Here is a 26,355-nt window from a genome sequence, read left to right as displayed (position 1 = left end):
CTGTGCTTTACTGAAGATATCTTTATTTGTCAAAGAACACTACTGCCACCTACCGGTTTGTGACGTCACAGTGCGGTACCGGCTGTTGATCAAGTCCCAGTGCTTTATCTGGTGTTTGTTACAACTCGCTATTATCCAAGTCATCTTGAAAACATTCTTCTTCTAAATGTTGGCTACATATCATGTGTTTTTTCTCTGGCCAGACGTTCAATGGAAAATCCTCCCTCATCAAGTTGTCAATCTAACAATCAGGACTGCAGTAATCCGTCCGTGGAGGATCATGAATCGGAAAGGTGAAATAACCAATTTTTCTTTTTACTTTTACCCAGCGTATTACAAAATCAAACTGCCATGCATGTGGGCATTGTCAGTTAAACTATAGCTCTTGCGAATTTCAATGGTGAAGTCGTCTGGAAATCTTAAATAAAGGCTTAACGCGCCGTGACGTCACTGCTGGAAGATGTCAGGGTGAGGTTTCACTATATGTGGGCAAAAATGGACGGTCCTGGACTCAGTGATTGTGAAAAAAATTATTATTTTTATTTTTTTACTGATCAACGCTAAATTCATTAAATCAATGTGGACATATTACTTCAAGGTATAGATAATCATTCATCGATCATTCCTTGCTGACCGGACTTTTCCTTTAAATGTTTTTGAGTGCCTTATTCACTTCATGGTATGGAATATCCCAGCCCCCACCATCAGCCAAGAGCAAAAAAAGAGTAAATGATATGAAATGTGGAGGATATGCAGCAAAAGCATTCATTTATTTAAACAGAATTAATAATATGGTCTTTGATAATTTATCTCTAAAGTTCTCTTTCCACTGCTGGAAATTATTTTCCTATCCCTAGAAGGCATTTCTTCAAGTCAAAAAGAAAAATGAACTGCTTACTGAAACAGGAAACAAGGGTTTAAAACTCAACTCAATAGCTTAGATAAACATTTCTCCAAAATAACCTTCTCACCTTCTTTCAGACATGTTTTGCTCTTTTAATGGCCTTAGAAGACCACAGAAGCGCTTGAATAACAATTAGCCTTCACCTTTTCTAACCGTCTCCAGTGTCACTGTGGTTTTACTGCAATTTTCAAACAACATCTGCATTTCTCCTCTATTCAAGGTGAAGGATTTAATGAGCCCAGAATAACAAAACATATCAGCCAATTTGAAAATACTTAACTCTAGAGACCCTTAGTATCAGGATGATAAAAAAAAAAAAGCAAATCACCATGAAAGCATTATCTCTTCACCTCCACTCCACTCAAATGAAGGTGATTTAAATCTTTAGAGAACTGGATATGAGAGAGAGAGAATGCAATATCAGCATCGGACCCAAATCTAATGTAACTGCTGGACGTGATACCTGATGATACTGATCCACTCCACAGACCTGTGTAACTGAATAATTTGTCTGATTTTATTTTGAAAATGTAAGTCTACAGTCATAAATTTAAAATGGTCTAAGTTAATTGTATATGAAGATTTCCTTTCTATATTTGTCAGATCATGCATACAAGCAACAGTTGGCACAAAGCCCATTGCTACGAAATGCTGCTAACCAAGCACAGCCTTCTTTCTAGATGTTGTATTTATAGTAATGCAAATAGACAAGATCTTTCTTGTTAAAAATGTAGGCTTGTTTTTGCAGTAATACATTCAGGAGCGGACCAACACATTGCTTTAAGAATCAGCAACCTGGAGACTAAACAAGTTGAAGAAAGCTGCTTTATCTTATTTCTTTTATCTTCAATCCTGCATATACAAATATTCATGTAGGAACAGGCAGTTCCTATATTGTATTATCTACAATTAAGAAGGAGGGGGAAAGCTGCTATGGTTGGAAATGCAAACTTGTATCACTGGTGCTAATTGCAAATAAAGATCTGGATTGCCAACATTATATCCTCTTGATTTATCATCAGTAAACTGGTAATGTCTTGCAGCAAAATGTGGTCTCTGCCCATGATTAATTAGCTATAATCTACAACAGAAGGATTCTTCAGGTGGCACTGTTATTGCCTTGCTTTTTTGCAGCCTTTCAAAATATTTTTTCAATCGATATTACATTCAGACTATATGCCTCAACGCCATCACTTTTAATAGCCTAGGATTCAAATCTAGCAGCTCTGCAGTTTGAAATTAATTTATGCATGAGAAATTCATTTTTATTTAGTTCCCATTCTATAAATCTGCAAAATAAAAGCACAAGTTATGTGGACAAATTGCTCTTGTTTGGGTTGACAGTCCCTCCGTGTTATTTATCTATATTAGCTATTATAACAAAATGGCAAAAAGCTACAAAACTACATCCCAAGTTCTGTATATTACATAGAGCACCAATCAGTCATCTTAAAGCGGAAAATATGTGAGGCAACTGTAAGCCTTGGACTTTAACTTAGCCGTAAGGTTAAACAAGAAAGAGACTTGACATTTATGGAAGAGAAGCGAGAAGAATGCCATGCTAAAAGTGACCAATCAGAAGTCCTGTTTTCTTCATGTTCCACCATAACGCATGTAGTGGCTGGATTATGTGTCTTGCAGGACCACCCTGGTTTTAAAGGCTTTAAGCTTGCAATGATTAGACAAACACACAGACAATGGATTAGTACACATTAAGAAAACTACTAAAATAGCCCAATTAAAGTGTGGACTTAAATTCAATTGAAAATTGCTGTTTTCACACATTCATCATCCAGTCTGTCTGATTTTTACAGTGTTTGGCAACTAAAAAGTGGGTAAAACCCCTTATTGAATATCCAAAGCTGCAGGTCATGTCCATTAAAATAAATACAATGTATTTAAAGAAAGTCCAAATGATTAAAAACTACCCTGAATTATACACTTGAAAATAAAAAAATAAATATACTAATATTTAAATTTGGATATCTATTTAACACTCTCAATAAAATCTGACACAAAAACTGGTAATTAAAATATTATAAAAGTATAAACCCAGCTCACCTACTGGAATTGCTCACATATTATAAACAAACAAAGTAACTCCAGTTAGTCAGCTAGAACATTATCCTAAATGATTTTTTTTACAGAGCACCCAGGGGACTACAGAAGACCAGGCAGAAATTCAGCAGGCATCAACTGGGGAGAGGTGTCCTCTATAATTATGAGCTCGGCTCATTGAGGGACCAGAAATGCCCTGTCGATTTGTGTACAAAAAAGGAATAGAACATCAAAGACACCAAGCTTAAACTAGGTGGGGCGCCAACAGCACTGGGAGGATGTTAAGGACAATGTTTGAAGATGTATGTTTGAAAAGTATGTATGCAAGCCTGGGGGGGCATGATGTTTTGCTTCCAAAGTTTTGTGGAAACAACAATTAGTACTCATAAAGAGCAAGTATGAGTGAGCATGTAGAGATGCAAGTTAATTCCTCCATCCGTCACAGCAAAGAGAGCTGAAAAATGGCATCAAAACAACAACTGCGGCTCCACAGTGATGGCAGACAGACTGTCCCTGAGGCAGGTCGAAACAGACACACTGAGAGAACCCACTCCAGCATCTCAAATAGCTCTGTGATAGCTCCAAAAAGAGCCCGCTTAAACAGTCACGAGGAACACTCCGAACACTGGTAAAAAGTCATCACAGCCCCTCTTCTCTGGCTTTGTCAGCAAAGTTAGAGCAGCCATCCCACCTGACCGATGCTGGCTGCTGCCTTAATGACACTATCATGGAAAGCGGAAGGACAGGGATGGGAAATGGAAGAGACATTAAGGCTGAAGCCCCCTTCAACTGGCAGAGCAGCGGTGATGCTTGTAGTAAAAAAAAAATGCATGGCTGATGGTTTCTGAAAGCTAGAACTGTTGATGGATGGAGGGAGAAAAGGAAGGAGACGGTGACAACAATAGGGTTGACAGGTGAAAAAGCAAAAACAGTTCTAGCACGGACAGGACACACAGTCAAGCTTAAAAGCTTGGAAGCGGGCAGATATAGATGAAAAGACGATTTAAGTAGAAGTCAGAGCAGTTCCTGCTATGCCTAGATAATAGATGACTGACTTCCTTCCCGTTTATGGTGTAATCATGATCATTTTACTCCAAATCTTTCCTCTTTCTTTGTGGGAGATTTTTTATACTTTCTACTAATACACAACTATTTCTTTACTGTCCAGTGCAACAAAAGGTTGCAAAAAGCTTTTCACAGACTATTTAAACCAATATGTGGTTCACACATGAAAGGATCATTCAAAGAAACATTTTCATATTTATGTTCACGAAAATCCCAGCAGTTAGTTTCAGTTTGCTGTCCTATCCATGTTGGCCATTTTGCAAAGTATTCTTGAGAGTCCTATTTCATATTGTACAATACAAAGCATTGCAAATTTACTCAAACACTTTTAGGGAAAAGAAACCTGTTTCTTCTTCATTGAGTTAAAAGGTTTGGATTGTATTTGAATTATGAATCACCTGACTTTAATATGAAGTCACTGGCAGAACTCGGCAGAGCTTGACTGCTTGCTAGTGAGGTGGTTTAACCATTTGATTCATGTGTGTATCACAAGGGACACGTCTAAAAATGCAGCACAATGGCCCCAGAGGATTTGAGTTTCAGACCACTGCTTTACCATCATTAATTTTGTTATTTATTTTGAATATCCAGAAAAGATGTTGTTACCCCAATATTGCTTATAAATAAATAGTCAGCAAACTGGTTTCTCACGCCCAACTTTAGGAACTTTAAATCAAAGCATATGCATGTATTCATAGTTCAGTCAAAGTCTAAACCTCCAGTTGAAAATATGTAACATATGTTAAGAATTGCTATTCTCAGACATTCTCCATCCAATCTTAACATAATAAGCTGCGATTTTGGGCATCAGTGTTTTAGCATATCACCTTTCTTCAGTTTCTTAACTTATTTCTGTCAAGTGCCTTAAGATGGCACATGTTGTTAATTTTACTATATAAATAAACTGAAATTTATAAATTTTGAGCTTTGCACTTTTAGAGCTATTTCTGTAAGATCTCTGTTAGATATTTTTAATTGGTTAAATAATTTCATTGTGTCTTAGTTCAGTCTCAGCTGCTCCTCACAATTCCCTGATTTAAACCTCCTGCAATTTATGCCATTCTCCAGTTTTCCCTCAGTATTTATGCTCACTGGTTGTCTTTGACCATTGGTGCATTATTTCATTATACTGCTTAGTTTACTCCGTTACACTTCCCTGCTACTCTGCCCATGCTTCAAGACCTGGTCATTCTGGGATTCCTCCTAGAAGGGTCCTTTGATTTTACTATTCAAAAACTTTTTCATCTCAGGTAGTATGTACATGTGTGTCCCTCGCAAATCAAAACATGATAATGAGTCTAAATCAACTTCAAGTCATTTAACATCCAAGGATCTGACTTGCATTCCCAGGTTAAAGACAAAAATCTACAATAGAGTGTCATAGTCAATAAAGTTAGATTTTTCAGTTTATACAACACATTGTTGAACACACTCTAAACCATTTAGCTCCTTCAACTAACATAAGGTTATGTGTTTTAATGTGATAAACGCTTCCGTACCTGTCGACTGTCCAGGAGGTCACATTGTGTGGGATGTCGGCTGTGTGGGTCTTCCATGGTCCGCTGGGCAGCTCCTTCAGCTGCAAAGTGAAGTACCTCAGTGGAGAGGAGCCTGAGCCACCAGTCACCCAGTAGAGGTGAAGCTGGCGAGCTTCAACCTCATCTTGAGGGACGGACAGCTTCCTGGGTGGCTGGGGACGCTCTGCACATGTGATGAAGAAGAAGAAGGAAACAAATCAGGAGGATGAATATGTTCCTTTATTGGATTTTGAATTCATATTAAACAACAAAAAAGGTGGTATAAAACAGCTGTAACAGTACATCCCAGGACTAAGATTCTAATTTGGTTTTATTTGGTTATACAAATGATTTTCTCTAAATCCATTTAGCTTTAAAATGGGTTTTCTAGTATTTTTATTTGGTTAATTTTTTTCATACTTTGGTTACTTTTTAGGCCCAGCATTCAAAAACGCCATAGTACGGTATTTATTAAATTGTGCATATATGAAAAATACAACACAAGACGCCTTTTTCTAAACTGGCTCAGTTACAGCTGGTTTTTACTGAGCAGTAGCAAAAAACAATAAACATTTCACAAGAGTTTGGAAGGCTTACAAAAATACCTGATAAACCTGGAAGGTATATATTTATGATTTTAGCATGATTGAGTTAGCCTATAAACACATACATTTTCTGTTAGGTATAGTTTTCCCCTTTTAATCCCTATTTTTTTACCTATTTTAGTCGATTTAAAGTATTATCTGTAATAAACTGGTCCAGCCATATTAGAATAATAAGAATATTAATTCCACTGATGCTTGTTTGACATAATAAACAGAGCTTGTAGAAAACAAAAACTTTAAGCAGGTATTAAACCTTCTTCTCATTAAGCTCCAATTGCTGTATTAGAGAGGTTTATTTAAATTGGTAAATGTAATTTTCTAATCTTAAATGTTGTATTTTCAAAAGATTTTAGAGGAAAAATCATCACACTTCACTGAATGACCGAGATCTCCATTAATGCTTTACTTATAGAATGATTTCCAAAACACCAAGGTTAAAATTATTCGTAAAACATAGTCAAATTAACTTTAGATATAACGGCTTCCTATTATCCATCCAGGGTAACTTCTCCTATTCAATTGACATTTCATGAATCTCCAGAAAAGAAAAGAAACAAAAACAAATGTAAATGTATGAAAAGAACACCATGACAACTGGAGCGAGCAGATTTCATCAGTGATGATGAGCAGTGAGCCCTGCAAGTATCAGTCAATGACTGAATCCATAATGGTGTCAATGTTTATCGCAGCCTACCATCTGGTTTGTCATTACACAGAGCAAATTTGAAGCTCTTTGAATTGAACTTTTAAAAGCTTTTGGTTTTTGTGAATAACTATAAAGGAAATCCATCTTTCATCATCAAATTGTTGTACAACTGTTACTGAAAAAAAACAAACATATAAATATTAATAAATATTAGCTCTTAAAGCATAATTTAAATGGCTTTTACAACTTTTAATAAGCTACATCTCAATACATTCTAAAATGCTTTAGTATAAAGGTCCCTTACGGTGCAAGCAAAGTGGTGTATATCAAGAGTTAATGCTGAGAAAATAGGTAATATTGCCTCACAGTGATTGATAAACATGGTTATGGTATTACTTATGCACTCTGTTAAAGGGTCATATAGACTGTTCTGTTGCTCAGTTGTCATGTCAAGTCATTCTTTTAGCTGAAACTAAAATTTGTATCATACTTTCATATCAAAATCAAATTTTTTATATTAGCTTTTGTCTTCTTTTAATGTGTTAGGATGTATTGGTAAGCTTTACTAATATCTTTCCATTATGTTTTTACCTGCATGCAAAGCATAAAAGGATAAGGGACCTAATTGTTACTGTGTTTTGCTTTTTTTTTGCCTAACCCAATGTCTCATTTTGTTTTGCCACTACTTGCCTTTATTAGGCAGTTTTGTGACAAGAAATGGTTTTAGAGATTGGGAGAACATACTGCAAAGGTCCTGTACTAAAAACGGGGACAGCTGCATCATTGTATTAAGGTAAAGTCATATTCTGATGTAAAACCTTTTGAAATGGCAACAAAAACCACTAATGTACAACCATCATTTCAGTATTTTTCCACATTCAGTTCCATTAAATTAATTTATAGAAACAGAGAGACTTCAGGTGAAAAAGATAAGCATATTGATGGCATCAGCATGCTTTGGGAAAACGAAATAAAAATGAAAAGAGTTTAATACATCTTCTGATATATCCAGAAAAAACATGACAAGCAAACAAACAAATCAAAAAATATTTTAGATGGTCCAAAAGACTTAAGTCAGGATCTGCAGGTCAGATTATGGTTTTAAATTTGGTTTGTGCTTTTCCAGCCTATTGAATTTCGTCACCTATGTTTTACTATATTCTGTTATTTTTGCAATTTGGGATTTGTAAAATAGGTTCTGTTTGCTTACTGTTTGGCAGGTATTGCCTTGTTTATTTCTTTGTATTGTTTTGTATTTTTCAATTCAAAAAGTCATTTTGAATTGAAAAAGCTTCCTGAATGGATTTATTCCATTTTCTTGTGTCTCCTCATTTTTGTCTATGTTTGCACCTGTTTTGCCGACTACATAAAAGTTCAGTTTGTTTTTATTATCAGTTTAGCTACATTTCTCCATGCTGTTTTTTTTTCTCTGTAGGTTCATTGATATTCAGTTGAAAGACTCAAAAATAGCTTCTATCTAAGCTGACTGAGCTTGGGCTATTTTACAACATAGAGTGGAAAGATTTTAGATGGTGGTGAATTTCTTCCTAATATTGGTGGCTGTGACTGCAGAAAAGGAAAATATGCATGGGTACTGACTTGGAAATTTTTTTGTAAGAATGTTTAAACCATGAAGTGGTGCCCTATTGGTTAGAGAGGAAAATATTCCTAGTAGGCCTTCAAGATTACTGGTTGTACTATTTTTTCGTCCCTTAATCTTAGATCGTCCCTGAGTACTGGTAGCAACCCACTGCTCCATAAGGGATGGTTATATGTGGAGATAAATGTTCCCTGCAGTGGATTTATCAAAATATATTTCTGGGCCTTTTATTTTCATTTCACAGTCTTCTTTTTACTGGTATTATTTGAGCCTTTTCTGATAATTTTTTATCATATCTATGCAGATGATGTCCAGCTGTTTGTATCTTTGAAACCATATCAGCTCTATAGGATGTCCACGCTCATGCAATGTTTATCTCATATCAGTGAGTGATTTTTAATCAACTTTCTGGTTTTAACACAGATGATAGAAACACCTTGATAATTGTGTCAAGCCACCCACATGCAAAAATCAATCATACAGTTGCTTTTTTTGCCCAGCAACCAAATCCAAAATATATATATATATATATATATATATATATATATATATATATATATATATATATATATATATATATATATATATATATATATATATCTAGAGGTCAGTTTTGATGCTTTATGAGGCTTTGACTTGCACAAGTAATGTATTTATTCTTCCAGTTAGTTGGGAGTGTTGGTCTAGTGGGTCAGAGCAATGTGCTTGTGCTCTGGGAAGATTGCAAGTACCTGGTTTGATCCCCCATTACCTGCGTTCTGGGTCCCTGTGCAAGACCCTTAACCTCTGATTGTGCCGCACAGTGGCAACTCACTGCTCTCCAAGGGAATGGATTAAATGCAGAAGTGAATTTCTCCATTGTGAGATAAATTAATTTTTCTTTCCTTTAAGAAACAACTCTCAAATATGACAAATGGACTCCTAAGTAGATCTAGGAAACATCTTTCATCTACTTGTGTCATTCCGCTTAAGGCTAGCAAAATACCCATTTTATAGGCCTGGACATATCTTTAAGCTATCCAGAGCACAGCAGACGGTTATACTGAGTCTAGTAAATTCTCGCATATCACTCAAGTCTTACACTCCTCACACTGGCTTTCAGTGGATTTTAGAATTTGATTCAAAAGTCTTGTTCTTACCTATATGGCTCTAAATGGCCATGCTCCTAGCTATTTGTGTCGGCTTTTAAAAAAAGGGCTCTGCCCCTTGCAGCCATCGATTCTAAGCCACAAAATCTCCTGGATGTTCCTTCTACGATACTGAAAATTAGGTCTGTGGCTCCTAAACTGGGAAACAGTTTACCCCTGCAGCTTCGCTTTGCTGCATCGGAGAAAAAGAAAACAAACTGAAAACTGATTTGTTCCACCAGCCTTTTATGTCATGATTTTAATGTATATCTATTGAATTTCTTTTTGTATTACTTTTCCCAGATGTTACCTTACTGCACAGTGCTTTGTGTCTGTGAAGCATGACTTATAAATAAATGTTATTTATTTTAATTTCCCCTTTACATCTATGCTCTAAACTTTGCTGGTCTATAGCATAACATCCCCAAAAACCGTCCAGTTTCTGGTTGCAGAATAACAGTTCATGGCACATGAGCACTTTATAAAGGGCTGTATGTGACTGTCAGTGTGTCTTCTGTGGATTAAGATTTAAGTGAACCAAGACATTTAATTACTTGAACATCAACAAAACTATTTCTCAGCATGCTGCCAGTCTGTGCATGTGTGTATTTCTTTGTATCCTCACTTTTCAATTATAAGATGAAGGATGGCTCTGGGAGTCGCTATCTTTGTACAGCTGTGTTAAGTGATAAGTAGACCTCAAATCAAACTCTATACAAAAAAAAAACACAACATGAGGGACAACTGTCTAATTTTGGGGGGCATTGGGCTATCGATTTGAGTCCAGAAATAAAAGCTTTATGGATTTTCTCTGAAGTTTAATTAATCTGCATTTATTTTACCAAACATAAACGACCACCGCTGAGCACATGCTGACAGGCATACAAGACTCGGCCTCCTTCGTTCATCCTTATCACAAGTAATTTGAGTGAAATCTATTTGTCTCTTTCTTTCCCCCACGCGACATCACTCTCTATTCCCTTCAAAATCTGACTATTGTCTGCCCACTTTTTGTCTTTCTGATATCTGTGCTACCCTCTATGTTTTCCTTTTGTTCTGACCAACAGTTGAGATCGTGTTCTGATAATAAACTCATAATTGTGATAACAAGTGGGGCTCTGATACCACACACAGTTCCGTTGCTGCAAAAAAATTGGAGAGAAGATGGGGGCATGAAAAGAAGTGGCACAGCTGATGGAAAAACGTGTTATTCTGTCTGTTGCCTTGTTGGTTATCAACCTTTAGAGAAAAAAACTGCATGCTGATTAAACTCTGTAGAAAGAATTGCTGCTTACTGCCAAATGTATGCAGCGTCACAGATTCACATACACACTCGAACTGATTTTGTTATTTTCCGAAGGATTAATCTGGTCTCTTTGGGATCATCAGACAGAAATCTCTATTAGGCTTTTCTGTCTTTGTCAAAGCAGGAAGGGGCCATTATGTTAGTAAAGTGGAACAGAGAAATACTACTTGCTGTTATTAAGAATTCCTGATAACAATGCCTTAGGTTTGATCTTATCTGAATCAATTAAAGTACTCCAAGCACGATGACACTTCAGAACACAATATTTCAGATTTCAGAAATCCTCAAAAGTTCCTTAGTAACTTTTTGTAAATTTGTGTTGCTCCTGAATGATGTTTAACTTGAAAAAGACTGCTGCTAAGGCTGGGCATACACTGTATGATACACTATATTGCCAAAAGTATTTGCTCACCTGCCTTGACTCACATATGAGCTTAAGTGACATCCCGTTCCTAATCCATAGGGTTCAATATGACGTCGGTCCACCCTTTGCAGCTAGAACAGCTTCAACTCTTCTGGGAAGGCTGTCCACAAGGTTTAGGAGTGTGTTTATGGGAATTTTTGACCATTCTTCCAGAAGCGCATTTGTGAGGTTGCACACTGATGTTGGACGAGAAGGCCTGGCTCTCAGTCTCCGCTCTAATTCATCCCAAAGGTGTTCTATCGGGTTGAGGTCAGGACTCTGTGCAGGCCAGTCAAGTTCATCCACACCAGACTCTGTCATCCATGTCTTTATGGACCTTGCTTTGTGCACTGGTGCACAGTCATGTTGGAAGAGGAAGGGGCCAGCTCCAAACTGTTCCCACAAAGTTGGGAGCATGGAATTGTCCAAAATGTCTTGGGATGCTGAAGCATTCAGAGTTCCTTTCACTGGAACTAAGGGGCCAAGCCCAGCTCCTGAAAAACAACCCCACACCATAATCCCCCCTCCAACAAACTTTACACTTGGCACAATGCAGTCAGACAAGTACCGTTCTCCTGGCAACCGCCAAACCCAGACCCGTCCATCAGATTGCCAGATGGAGAAGCGCGATTCGTCACTCCAGAGAACGCGTCTCCACTGCTCTAGAGTCCAGTGGCGGCGTGCTTTACACCACCGCATCCGACGCTTTGCATTGCACTTGGTGATGTATGGCTTGGATGCAGCTGCTCGACCATGGAAACCCATTCCATGAAGCTCTCTGCGCACTGTTCTTGAGCTAATCTGAAGGCCACATGAAGTTTGGAGGTCTGTAGTGATTGACTCTGCAGAAAGTTGGCGACCTCTTCGCACTATGCGCGTCAGCATCCGCTGACCCCGCTCCGTCAGTTTACGTGGCCTACCACTTCGTGGCTGAGTTGCTGTCGTTCCCAAACACTTCCATTTTCTTATAATACAGCTGACAGTTGACTGTGGAATATTTAGGAGCGAGGAAATTTCACGACTGGATTTGTTGCACAGGTGGCATCCTATCACAGTTCCACGCTGGAATTCACTGAGCTCCTGAGAGCGACCCATTCTTTCACAAATGTTTGTAAAAACAGTCTGCATGCCTAGGTGCTTGAATTTATACACCTGTGGCCATGGAAGTGATTGGAACACCTGATTCCAATAATTTGGATGGGTGAGCAAATACTTTTGGCAATATAGTGTATTTTCAATTGTTGTACTCAGCTACAGCTTAAACTGTACAATAAAATTGCAGGGTTTAAAAGTTCTCAGCTTACAATGTTTTTCTTACACTGTACAGCCTGATGCTCTGATGTGATCTACCTGCTCACACTGCATGTCCAAAAACCACATATTGGATTCAGCGCTGAGAGATCTCATCAATTTAGAAGGAAGAAGAACTCCCTTGTTTGCACACGCGCAGTGCGTGAGGTTCTGGTAAATCGGCTCATTGCTCTGCTTCAACAGCAGGATTTGCTCATGACCACCCAATGGACGACTGAATTCCACACATTTGATTTTCTCCCGACCTTACAATTCCTGATGGGGAGGTGGTTGTGAGAGGCTATTACCCCTTGTATACTTCATTAGGGAGGACATACGATGAGGCTGAAACGTGGCCCGATCGAAAAAATTCTTGCACGACTGGAGAATCGGCCTGAAAAGGGTGAAAAATCGTACAGTGTATGCCCAGCCTTAGCTGACAGAACTGGTGAGTTCAGAGATTAACTGTATCTAGATCTTTGTCTGTTGGAAGACAGCTACACATAACACAAAGTACAATTTGCACCACTTGCATTCTAAGTTCTTTCATATATTTTCTCTTTATGTAAAAATTCAATTAAAGTAAATTGTGTGCGGATGCATCTGATGCTTGCACTGCTCTTGTGCTCAATGACAGAGTGGTTTTAATTTTCTATATTTGCTGTGATAAGGAAAATTGTGTCAATAAAAAATAGTTTTAATTTGTTTTTAAGAAAGAAAGTCCACTTTAAAACATCGTCATGACAGTCAATTCATTAAGATTACGATTCTGCCATAAAATATTTCGCTGTCAGAGCCATGCAGACCCCCGCCACTGATCTCTATTTATTCACTGTATTGCTGAAAGGTTGAAAAAACTGAAGTCCTCTCCCGCCATCTTGGTACTTCCCACTCTCATGGAGTCGCAGCATACAATTGCCTGTAATGTAATGTAATTACCATAACAACGTAATCGATACATGTATATTACATATACATCATCAATTTAGCACTTTTGTAACATCATTAGATATTGTGTGAGTGTGTAATATTCTTATTTGTGATGCAGTATTATTATGCTCCATTAATACAATAATATTTTTGTGATGGATTTGTATAGTATGTTATATTACATGATTTATAGACATCATGGACTTCAAACTGAATATGCAATGTGATTTGCCAATTTTTCCCTTAAATGACAGTAATCTACTGATGCTATGAAACAGCAAGTGTGTGTCCATCTCTCTGCTAGCTCCCGGATCAGCTTCTATGATTGGTTGTTGTGGTGCATCAAATTTTTCTACTCCAGCATCTACTGCTTAAGAAGGGCGTCACGCAACACAGATGCTGATTAAGACACTGAAATAAGCTTTAGGAGTATTTGCTGGCATTGAGGAAGCACTCTGAAAAAAGCTGAATATTCATAAATATCCATATATTACCTATGGTCAAGTAAAGACTCATAATAAATTAAATTTTGTAGGAAAACGGCTGCTGTCTTTGGGATCACGGTTCTGTTGTGTGACCCACACACTGCTGTCCTAAAGATGACTTTGCACATTATATTAATACCATGGTTAACTGAGAACTTCATTCATGATCCTATGGATTTAAAATAAAGTCAAACAATCAGTCCTTTGCCATCATGCCTATCCTGTGAAATAAGTGTGCTGTGGCAGTCTTATGCCACTGTGTATTTGGTAAGAACTTTCTATTAGAAAGTATATCTATAGTAGCTGATCTATTGTGTAGTGCTTCCGAGGACAGCCTTAAGGCCCAAGGTGCATTCACCTCTGTCGACCATGACCGTTTCGCTGGTTCTCGACTAATTTTGATAGATGCAACCCTGCTTAAATGACTGAGTCAGAGTATCTATAAAATGCCTTAACTGTGTCATTTAACCATCATAATTTGATCATTTAGAAACTCAAATCCTTATCGTCTGTTCCTACTTCTAACACAGCAATTCTTTGACAAAAGTAGCCTACTCCCTTGGTGCCACATTAACTTCAATCACAAACAGGTGCCATGATGAATTAGTAAAGTTACCTTCAACTGTCAATGAAATGCCTGATCAGAGTAGGGGAATATTTTTTTTTACTAATTTCAATTCACAAAATGTTCTGTAAAAAAAAAAACCCATCTGTCTTACCATCTAACCATCAAGGTTATGTTTAACAGTTTTTCTTAAGCCTGATCTAAAAAAAAAACACGGCTCTAATCCAGAATATATTACTCTGGGATTCATAAGGATGAAAACATTCTGAACCAAACTCATTATTTAAAGAAAAGTTTTTTTAATATTGATTTCATTGAAAAAAAAAAATGTTTTCCTCTTTTGCTTTATGATGTAACCAGACCCAGTTTGACAAAGAAAGGCCCAGCTGAAAGTCTAGAAAAAAAGTATGCAGCTCTTTTTTAATAACTGTGCATTCAGTCTGTAATTATAAAGTCAATATACCAATTTTTAAAATGTGAAAATAAAGCTGAGAGGAAGCAAATTAAAGATGACTGTAAACTCCTTTGCATCTGTTAGGCATAAGTAGATATTTGCCTTTTAGGGGGGAAAAAATCAACAAAAACAGGCCAAACTCAGTTGTTTTTTTTCCATTGTTATCCAGTCCTAGAAAAAATTAAAGCAATTTTTTAGGTTAAAGATTACGAAGGATTCCTGTAGATACCTTCATAAAAGCCTTGCAACTTGGGAATCAAAACAAACTGCTGCTTTTAGACCCTTTACTTTAACTTGTTAGTCACAGCAAGAATCGCTTTTGTCTTTCAGACTGTCAGCGGTCATTGTTTTGGTAGAGGGATAATATTTTCAGTTTTAAGTTTTTAGAGACTAATCAGTAGGAGAATAACAGTCAGAGATAAACATCGTATATCTCACCACAGGACCAGCCTGTCATCCTCTGTTTTTGACGTTTTTCAGAAATCCCCTCACTGTTCTTGTTTACACTTTGCCATGAGACCACCGAGTGCCAGGATTAAATGAAATTTTACTGGGAATTAACTGCATGTTTTTTGCCTCAAAACATAATTGCCATAATTGCAAAATAATGACAGAAGTGTTGATCAGAAATAATTACTGAGATTGACAAAATAAGGCGGATAATGTATAGATATGATTTGCAGATCTTTTTTTTCCACTTTGATTCTTGAAAAATAAGAAAGTAAGGGAAGCAGCAAGACTGTTGACAAGAAAGGCAAATGATCCCCCCTAAGCAAGAGAGCAATTAAACTGCAGTTGTTCAGAGTCCTCAGGTTATTATTTCGAATTTCTGACTCTTACTGTTGCTCTACAGGAGGTTTGGTATCTGGTGGGTTTAATATTCACTGTTATGTCCACAGGAGTCTATAAATGTCATTTCATCTCAATTCAGTTTTTAAAAATTCTCCTCTAGGATGTGTATGATATTAGATACAAAGCTCTATGTAAGGTAGAAAATTCATGGTACTCTCCATATCTGCTTGTTTTTGCTGGATGAGGGGGCAGTAAAGCTTGGACAGTATACTTAGAGCAATTTCATGAGACATATTAATCTACATTAGTGGATTATGGGGGTAAGCCAGAGTACTTCAAGGGAAACTGTGATTTGAACCTAAGACCTACTTGTTACAATGCACAGTGCTGCCTACTGTGGCTCTGTACCGCTCATAGTACTTTTTAGACACTTAAATTATTGTAATGCAAAGGATTCCTTTGTGCACTTTTTTTATTTAAGTGAGTAGAGAGCAATAATCCTGGATAATAATCAATGGTTTATATATAATTACTTTTGCTTTAAAATCTTGTAATGTTTTCTGTTTAGTCAGTATTCACTCAGGTGTTTGGTCCCAGATGGACCGTTTTTGGGTTTCTGTCTTCTCAGCAGGTACTCTCAGTAGTATTTTCTCTGGAATCCCAACAAGTGGGATCAGTCTGTTGGCAAGAAATGGAAAACCGGCTGATGGTGCACCTTTGATATGTGGATAAGGTGCAGGAAATGTATTCAAATTGTACAATTCGAGGCCATAGTTACATAGTCCCTTCCTTTAGTAACTACCAATCTACAAACATGAAACTCTAAATTATGTTTGTTGTTTGCTTTTTTTTAACAAATCGAAGGGATTGCATAAAACCATTTAATAGAGAATAATAACTCAAGTCAACCAACCAGTTGCTACCTAACAAATTTGCCAAACTGGTTTTCTTTTTTCTCTAAAAATGAGCCTTTTCTTACAACATGTTACCTATTTAACTCTCTCTCAAACATTTTCTTTAAGCGGTATTAAAAACTGTGCTACTGATAATAATAATACTAAATTTGGGTTTTGGAGAAGAAAATAAATGCCTATTATTGTGATTTGGGTCTTTTGGTCATCACTTAGAATACAATCACCGCTATTGATCGTATACGAAACGTTACTCTCTTCCATCAGTGACTTTACACAAACAAATGTTGTCACACTATCCATGTGGAGACTCTCCACTGACTTCAATTAATTTCAATGGCCTAACACACTAAACATTACCAACACATTCCCAACCCTAAACCTAACTTAACTCCTTAGGTTAGGATAAACCTAACTCTTCACTCCTTAGTCCTGAAACCTAACCCCCACCCCAGGGAGAGAACTTCTCCAAATGGGAGCTGGTCATTTGTCACCGAAGTATGTTTGTAACACGTTTCTGTGGAATTGTCCCCACAAGGTAACAAAAACATGCCAATACCTCCACACAGAACACACGTTGCTGGAGAAGTTTAATCTACAGAGATAACTGAAAAGTTGTTTTCTCCCCAATCTTGCAAAAAAAAAAAAAAAAAAAACTCACAAGTAACACCATCAGCAAACCATCAACCACATACTGTTCACTACAAACATTGCAGAAGAAAATATCCCTGTGGGTCTTTTTTGTTTTGTTTTTTCAAACGGCAGATATTTTGACTCGGTGCAGAAATAAAAGCACAGGCACAGCTAATAGTATTCATTATAATCCTGTTTCAGTTCAGAGCTCCATCAGTGAGCCTGTGTGTCAGACTCTGGACTTGGCACGTACAGATAGTGCATCTAGAACGGCGCTGTCATTATAAAGTACCTTGAGACCAAGCTCAGCTGCAGAGCTTGTATTCCTCTTCTCCTGTGGTACAGCTCACATTTTGTTGCCCCACTATCTCTTGCTGATCCTCCCTTACAAACACAACTAGGACTTGGAAACTTTCAGAGGATTCTTTACATCTATCCAGAAGGTACATTTTAAATGAACCGCTTGTAGGATTAGTGTAATATTTTGTCATGGAGGGAACTCAGGTTTTATTTCTGATATTACTAATTTTACTTTTTGCTGCTCTGATCAGAGTATTTGACACACATTTCAGAACAGAGACACATAACTTTAGTAAATCAATCAGTGTTGACATGGACCCTGCTTTAAGTAACAGTAAGCGCTGCTTACCTCTGCGTTCAGTAGTAACTACCAAGGCCTCCTGCTGTTGGCCCCAGCCCACAGCGGTGCGGGCGATGAGGCGAAACACGTAGGTGTGCTCAGAAGAGAGCCCTGTGACGGTGAACTGGCGAGCATTAGACCCCACTTCCACTACGGACCATCGCAGAGAGTCCCGGCTGTGAAGGCGGTAGGATATCTGGTAGCCTAGAGAAAAAGTAGATAAATTGAGATGAAAAAAGTAATTTGGTATGAAACTATATGTTTGTGTCCTTAAGAAATGAAGAATAAAAACACCCCAACAAAATACAAGATTGTGAAATCATTTCTGACCAATGTGACTCTAATGTCCAACTTATTTCCAGTTTGATAAGTAGAATCTTTTCTTCAATGGAGATTTGGTGACCAGATTTGTTGACCAAAATAGCACAGGGAAGAGCGCTACCAATTAAATGGACAAGCATAGACCTGTATCACTGGAAACATGTCTTGAGGCCTGGTGACCAAAATTATTTGGTCAAGCTAGTAAGAAGTTAGGAGACCAGTGAGTCTTGTTGCAGTCAAGCATGGTGGGGAGAGCGTCATGGAGTGGGGCTGCCACATATCATTGAGTGAACAATAAATGTGTTTAAGTCGAGCTGTTCTGTGTAGCGCATGGAGGTTTGTTTAAGAACATTAATGAGTTAGCAACCTTAGGAAGAGCAAGGTCAACAGCACACATGTCAGGGATGTGTCATGATCTTGGCACTGATGCCTAGTCGGATTACTCATGTCACACACCTGCTTAGCTCCGCCTAGTTCTCATTATCTGCTTATCTGATCCACCTGTACCGGTACTAGTCTCTACTCAACCAGCCTTCAAACCAGTCGTCAGTGCCAGATTATTTTCGAGCCGTTGGTGAGAATTATTCTAGTGTTCCTGTATTTTGATTACCTGATCCTGACCCGGTGTGCCTCTTGACATCAGAGCCAGCCTGTTCCCATCTGATCTGTTTGTCTGACCTGTCTTCTTACTCCACCTTTGATCTCTGCCTGTGTGTGTACTGTACCTGGAACTGTGATCCAATTCCGTTCTGGATTCTCCTTCGGCACCTCCTTGTATCTCTTACCTCCTGGCTCTGACAACTGAGCACATCATAGACACCGGCTTTGGTTTTGCATCTGGATTATCCTGTCTAAATTTGTTTGCTCGGTTCTGATCTCCTGCCTGTCCTCTGACCACTGATACATCAGCGTCTGGGACTCCCTGTGTGGCAACGGCCGAGCAGCGTTGGCAGCTGACTAGCTAGACCAAACCTCACCCTCTGGGTTCGGGCTGAACTATAAAACCAGAGGTTCCTGCATTACTTTGGTTCAGTTTTCAAAAAATGTTTTTAGAAATCTGTTTGTCTGTCTTGAATACTGGATCCCTCTGTTCTGAGCCTGAAAGGATGAAGTTATGGAGATGCCATCATGAGGCAGAAAATACTCTGGTCAGATTCGATCAAAGCTTAAAGGAATAGTACACCCAAAACATGATTAGCCTTCATTTTCTACTCACCTCCATGCTGAACAACACTCTGGAGTACTTTTTTGATATCTCAAATGCATCTGGAGATCTGGGAGGCTTCTTGCTGTCTGCTGACATTCAAATAATGGAGGTCCATGGCGCCCGAGACAGAAAGGTCCATAAAAGTCCACAAAAACGTGTCAATATTCCTCCATACTGCTCGTCCAATGTAATCCAAGTGTCCTGAGTGGGTAGCATCCAGAATTTACTCGAAACGAAGTCATTTAGAATGTTTTTAGAGCATAAACAGTAGTGTATAGGATTTCCTAATAGCGCCCCCATGCGCGCTCACGATTCTACGGAAGCCGGCAGACCAAACCAGCGCATTCAGCTCGGCAAAGAACTCATGCTCTTCCTCAACACTGAAGTCCTCAGACATTTTTCTTTCGTTGTTTCTTTCTTTGCACAGGTAAACAGCACATTTCTTCTTCTACGCTTGCATTATCGGCAGACCAGACGCTGAATGCGCACTTTCTTCCGGTTTGGTCTGCCGGCTTCCGTAGAATCGTGAGCGCGCATGGGGGCGCTATTAGGAAATCCTATACACTACTGTTTATGCTCTAAAAACATTCTAAATGACTTCGTTTCGAGTAAATTCTGGATGCTACCCACTCAGGACACTTGGATTACATTGGACGAGCAGTATGGAGGAATATTGACACGTTTTTGTGGACTTTTATGGACCTTTCTGTCTCGGGCGCCATGGACCTCCATTATTTGAATGTCAGCAGACAGCAAGAAGCCTCCCAGATCTCCAGATGCATTTGAGATATCAAAAAAGTACTCCAGAGTGTTGTTCAGCATGGAGGTGAGTAGAAAATGAAGGCTAATCATGTTTTGGGTGTACTATTCCTTTAAAATCCTAGTTTATATTAATTTAAGCAATACAATTTGAGTATTATCCAGACAGCTTTACTGTGACCTGATTACAAAATTCCCACTGCGAATGTTGGTTCTAGTTAAAAACCCGTTCTGAGCCAGATACAACAAAGTCCCAGCCGGGAAATATGTGGATGAAGGTGAGGGGATGCTTTTCCTTAACAGGGACATCAATGGATGAAAATCCAATAGAGGTGACAAAGGTATACAGACTGGATTATAGGCACAATAGAGCTGAAATTAAATAATTAAATGTATGTAGAAGGTGCCAGTTAAAGTCTAGATTTGAATCCTATTGATAATCTGTGTCGAAATATGAATTGATGTTATCCATCCATCTGATGTGAAACTATTTTGCAGTGAAGGTTAGAATAACTGTGCTTTAGATCTGCAATGATTCAGGGAGGATGAATTCAAAACCATTCCAACTTTAAAACAATGTATTCAGTTGAAAACCTTCCTGCCCAAATCTGTTTTTTATTGTCGGGATTAAGCATTACTTTGTGTTGCTTATTTTCTTAAAGTCAATATAAATGACCCTGACAGAGCTTGAACAATAAAGAAATTCCAGGGCTTCTTGCAAGACATAGTTATCTGGAATAACAATACATCTGGACGGTTCTGTATTTTCTTTTTCTGAAAAGATTTCAAACATGTACCTTCATTCCAAGAAAGAGACAAGAGTCAAGCTCTGGATACAGAACTTTATTCCAGTGCAGCAGGTTCCTTCAGTCTCACACTCACACGTTCATCTTTAGAGACATTATATAAACATACAGCCTCTCGTCTGTATCCTTGGCAGTGACCTATGGTGTACACGGCTTGTGTCTGTTTCTCAGTCTCAAGTGCAGTAGGCCATGTAATAATACTAACACCCCCACCACCACAAGCACACACACTCAAGCCATTGATCCCCATCCAAGCTTTCCACAGGCCACTGACCGCTCACAAAGACTTATATTACAAGGATTGTAATGTGTAGCACATACGCCGGCGCCCGCTGCGTGTCTACAGACTGGCAGAAACACACAAATAAGCTGATGTGATTAGGTCACAGTGAGACTGTCAGGATAATACTCTGCTCTGAGGCACCTAATCTGGTTGAGCGAGCGATAATCTCATCAGATAGTCTGATTGTATGTTAATGTGAGTTCTGCGTGTGGAAGAGTATAGGATAACAGCCAAATCAAAAATCGAATCTAATCAACTAGGTCAGGGAACGGCTTTGTTCTGGACAAAATATTTTTAGGATATTGATGCTTTGTAGGTAGATGAAGCCAAATCCTGGTTGCATAAAGAGATTGAGTCTTTTATATTTCCTGCCTTCTCTTTTTTTTTTTTCGCGATTTTTCTATGAATACCTGTAACTCTTTTCAAACATAACCTGATAATTTTTGAGTCGATGTTTCTCAAAAGACAGATGGACAGAATAAGTTATAAGGTTCCAATATCTGAAGTCAATACCTCAAGTGAGGTACAGTATGATCTTCTTGTTTCCCAAGAAAATATCCTTATATCCAAAAAAATCATATGAGCACAATACAGCAGCCATAAATTAACTTGTTTTATGTATTTCAGAATCAGAAATACTTTAATAATCCTAGAGGGAAATTACTTAAATTTATTTAATCTCTGAAACAGTATCATGAAGTACCTTGCAGAAATATTTACCCAACATCAACGTTTTTACTTTTTAATCACCAAAATCTGTCATTTTTATTACTTCTTGTTTACTTTAATGGCTTTTATTATTATTGTATGTATTTGTTAAGGTATGTGACAGACTAACACAGGGCATCATTTTGAACTGAATGAAAAAATCTGGTTATAAATATTTATAAATATGGTTTATAAAATTCTTTGCCTGTAATCTAACGGATTAATATGCTATAGTCTAACATCATGAAAAATATTAATTGCTTAAATCTTATATTAGGTCGGATTTTGTTTTGGTTAATCTGGTTACTTCAAGTAATGGTTTGCATCATTGTGCCTGTAGACTCTGAGTGGGACGACATCTGCTGCTAAGTCATGTGCAGAGCCTAAAGCCCTGTATGTGTCTGAGGAGGGAAGGTATTACGGTCTGTTCTCATTAGATAATTTACAGGAGGAAAGTTCCCCGCCATCGTCTCATAGATACTTCTCTCACTCTGTTGTCCTTATAAGTATTGGAGAAAATGTGGTGGCTCTGTGAGTCGGAACATTCTAACTTGTGATGGAAACTGGCCTCCAGGAAGATGAATCAACTGGCTGAATATTTTATTTCAACAACAGTGCGTAGAAAATAGATTGTTTTTTCCACAGCTGGTTTTGATCAGATCACTTTTTCTTTATGTTTTCTATGTCTCCTTCATAGACATGGCTTGTGACAAACTTTTAGAAATGACCAGTTATTTCAACCATGGATTTGTTTTTGCAAGTCTTCCATAAATACATAAAACATTTGGAGTGCACAACTAATACTTATAAAGTTAGGAGACCCTACCAACCTGAGCTGTGCTTCTCCTTAGCTCCTCCAAGTCCTTCACAACTTTCTCCCATGTCCATTTTGGCTTCTTCCTCTGTTTTTTTATGATGCTGCTATGCTACTTATGTTGTTAAACCTGTTGTGGGCATCAGAGCACCTGAAGCTCCATGACATTTGAACAAACTGTTTATTGTAACTTCAGACGAGAGTTTGCCACAGCGGAGGATGAATGAAAAATTGTGAGTAAACACTTAATGGTTTATGGTGTAATGTGATTAGTGCTGAAACAATTGGATTAATCGTGATTAATTGATCATTGAAATAATCTTCATCTAATTTAGGAACTGATTAATTGTTAAATGGAGTATAGAAATTGTAAAACATGCCTTTAGCTAACAAAGCGACTCACTTAGAGCAGTAATTAAATCAAAATTGTAAAACAATGTATATGCTCTGCCCAGAACTCCACAGTTTCACCTGGTTTAATGTCATAGAAAATCTTCTTTAAGGAACCTTTTACTATCCGATTATTAGTCGATTAATCAATCGACTGATAGACTGATAAATTGATTAGCAAAATAATCATTAGTTGCAGCCCTAAATTGACAAAATGCGGATGAAGTTAATCGTTTTGCAAGGTGCTGTTATCACCTTTGGATAAACTGAATCCTTTAGTTCATTTAAGACCTCCAACATCAGTTCAATTCTTACCAAAGAGGGTTGCAACAAAACTGGTTCTACTTTGCAACTCTATGTTAACGGGCATCACTTTTATAATTAGCCACAGATGTTGAAGTTTACTATCATAGGCCAAAGAAAAAAGAGAAGGGTTCAAATAGTGCTCTGATTTATTTATTTATGCATGAAGGAGCTTCTGATTTATGAGAGAACAGCAGATCAAAGGCAAACTAAGCCACAGCTTGACATGGACATGAAGCAGTTCTGAATTGTGTGATGCTGGCATTTTTTTTACATAAAGTTTATTTGCTCTTGCTAAATATTACAAAAAAAGCACCAGGGGGATAATTTAAAGACACCTCATACATGTTCTGTTGGTAGCATGTTTTTCAAGCTTCGAGTTTTGTGATAAACCAACACTTATTAGGCTGCTGCTGTGTTTAAGCAATGAGCCGTACCAAATATGCAACAAGCTACCCATGTCATGGCTTATTATAAAAGTTCAACAAAGCAAATGTAAGGGCAAACTATCACTGACAAGAACATGCACATGCAGTATAAGACATATGTAGTGAATAACTTGCAGGACTTGCTTATCAGACGTTTAACCTCCATTCCTGTTTTTTTTACCTAGCCTTCCAGAATGGCCTCATAGGACTGTAGATTTAGTAAGAGCAAACTTACTAAAAACTCAAGTTTTTAAAAACATTAATTTACCCCCCACCCCAGTTATGCCAAAAATCAGATCTGTTTATGAAAAACCATAAAAGAAATTCAAATGTCTTCATAAACATCTAGTTTATGTATGTTATTTTCTCCATTCCCATACATAGTGCCATAAGATTAATCCCAACACCGGCTGTGGGGGGGTCCACCTTTTTCCAAATACGGGTAATTAACTCTTTGGCCTGTAGTAATGAGAAATCAAAAAATTACTTTGATGGGTCTCAGATTTAGCCTTTCTGGATACGGATGCAACAGTATCTTCCTTGCATCTAATAAACAATATTGTTCCAATTTTTTGTATCACTTTCTTTCAGAAGTCTTAAACTTCATCTGAATTATTGACACCATTAATGTAAAACTTTCTCTTCGGTGACACTTAAAGAGCTTTATTTTGATCCGTAAGCGTAAGAATTTTGTTTATTAAAGTGTTAGGTAATCCACAATTAATCCAAAAATTAACTATTGATTATAGATTGTGTCAAACCTTGGGTGTAAATTCTTGGTTTTATTCTGGGTAATTATTGCCCAGCCTTTGTGGGGCTTAAAGGAAGCTCTGTGATACATAAACATAAGAATAACTAAAAAGCGTATGTAAACTGCATGTATCCACAGTGGTACATAAAAGTGCAACAAGTCTTGCAAAAGTAGGTGGTTTATTCATTTCTTTAAGCTGCAATCCAGTCCGTGTTAGCAACCGATCTGTAGAGATGTAGAGTCTTTACCATCCATTCATCCAACACCTGTGCCAGAAGGAACAGTATCCCCTTTCATCTTTGGAGTGACCTCCAGGCCAATTGGTTTGCAGTTTTTTCTGTGACTCTCACTTCATCCTAGATGAAAAATTTGATAGAAACTACCCACAAAAGCCCATGTTTTTGTGGGTACACCTGCTCTATTTGATCTAACATATTTCAGCATGAATCTTTGCTTAAACTAGCTTTTTACAGTTTCTAAACCGTATTTCTGGCAGTAGAAAAAGCTGTGTGGTAAAGTCTCACCTTAAAGGTAAGAGTTTTGGTGGAGGCCCTCGGTAAAGTTTATTTTTCATCTTTTGAGGTCCAAAACGCAGGGTACTTATTGCTGTTTTTGTTGACATGTTGCACAAAAACTATTTTATTATGTATTATTATGTTTTAAAATTAAATAAGATTATAAAATATTTTTCAATTTCTTAGAAATCAATACTATTGTGATAAATCCAGCATAGTCTGTTTAATGATGACCAATTCTGTGTTTCTTTAATTATATTTAACAACTGGTTAGAAGATTGCGACTGACTGATAACACATTTAATTCTTATTTAATCTTTAGCTTCTGTCAGCTGCAATTTTCTGTTATGAAATGAGAACTTTTCTTTTTGCTATTCTTAAATCTAATAGATATACAAAGATCTTTTCATCCGTCTTTCATCTCACAAAAATGGCTCACTGTGAGTATTTGGTTATGATGGATTCTATTGATAAACTTAAGACTGAAATTTAAAAACTCTTTAAAAACTTTTTTAATGCAGGTATAAAACATATTTATGAAAAGTTGTGGTACAAAATGCTGCAACAGCTAAATAAATACTTCTGTATTAGAAGATAATGGATAAATAAAGTGTTCATTAGCTTCTATATCTACCTGAGACCTTGTGTACAGCATTCATATATTGGTTCTCAGGGATCACAGATTGCATTGTGCCAAATCAGATGCCAGACCTTTTTCTTTTACCATTTCTCTTTTATCTGCTTTCTGCCTCAACCGTCTATTGAGAATTCAAGGAGAAATGAGCCAGTCAGAAGCACAAAGAAAACCAGTGCATAGCAGTTACAGTATTTGTGTCTGCATAGACACAATGCACTCAACAAGGACACAGCAGGACCGCGTGTTTGTGTATATCGGTGTGATGGAGAAAGAGGGATTTGCCCTCCCACTCATCTCTCTGTCACAGAGAGGTGTCGTACTAAATGTCCTCCCCTCCAACAGAATGCAGTCACACATCACTCAAACTGTCCTGCTAAACTCCCTCCCCTACTGAGAGGACAAATACAAACCATTTTCCTCTGTTCGGCATCCAAACTCACACTATCTGCCTTTCTTCCCCATGTTATTTGTCACTAGCTCTGAAGCTCCAGTTGAACATGAT

General features: G+C 37.7%; 1 protein-coding gene across 2 annotated transcripts in view; it reads right to left on the bottom strand.

Annotated features, from left to right (window-relative positions):
• The window catches only part of LOC119783647 (protein sidekick-1-like), a 433,545-nt gene that overhangs the window by 27,927 nt on the left and 379,263 nt on the right, over window positions 1-26,355 (bottom strand). For both annotated transcript variants that reach the window (XM_038285267.1, XM_038285266.1), the window contains exons 29-30: window positions 17,941-18,135; window positions 5,527-5,728 (exon numbers count right to left, since the gene is read on the bottom strand). In XM_038285267.1, coding sequence (XP_038141195.1) covers window positions 5,527-5,728; window positions 17,941-18,135 — 397 coding nt within the window. The remainder of the gene's footprint in view (window positions 1-5,526; window positions 5,729-17,940; window positions 18,136-26,355) is intronic.

This window comes from Cyprinodon tularosa, unplaced genomic scaffold (genome assembly GCF_016077235.1).
Source record: "Cyprinodon tularosa strain WSP-4 unplaced genomic scaffold, ASM1607723v1 ctg21, whole genome shotgun sequence".
Classification (NCBI taxonomy): domain Eukaryota; kingdom Metazoa; phylum Chordata; class Actinopteri; order Cyprinodontiformes; family Cyprinodontidae; genus Cyprinodon; species Cyprinodon tularosa.
Note: the sequence above shows the minus strand (reverse complement) of the source record. Positions and strands in the feature narration are given on the sequence as shown.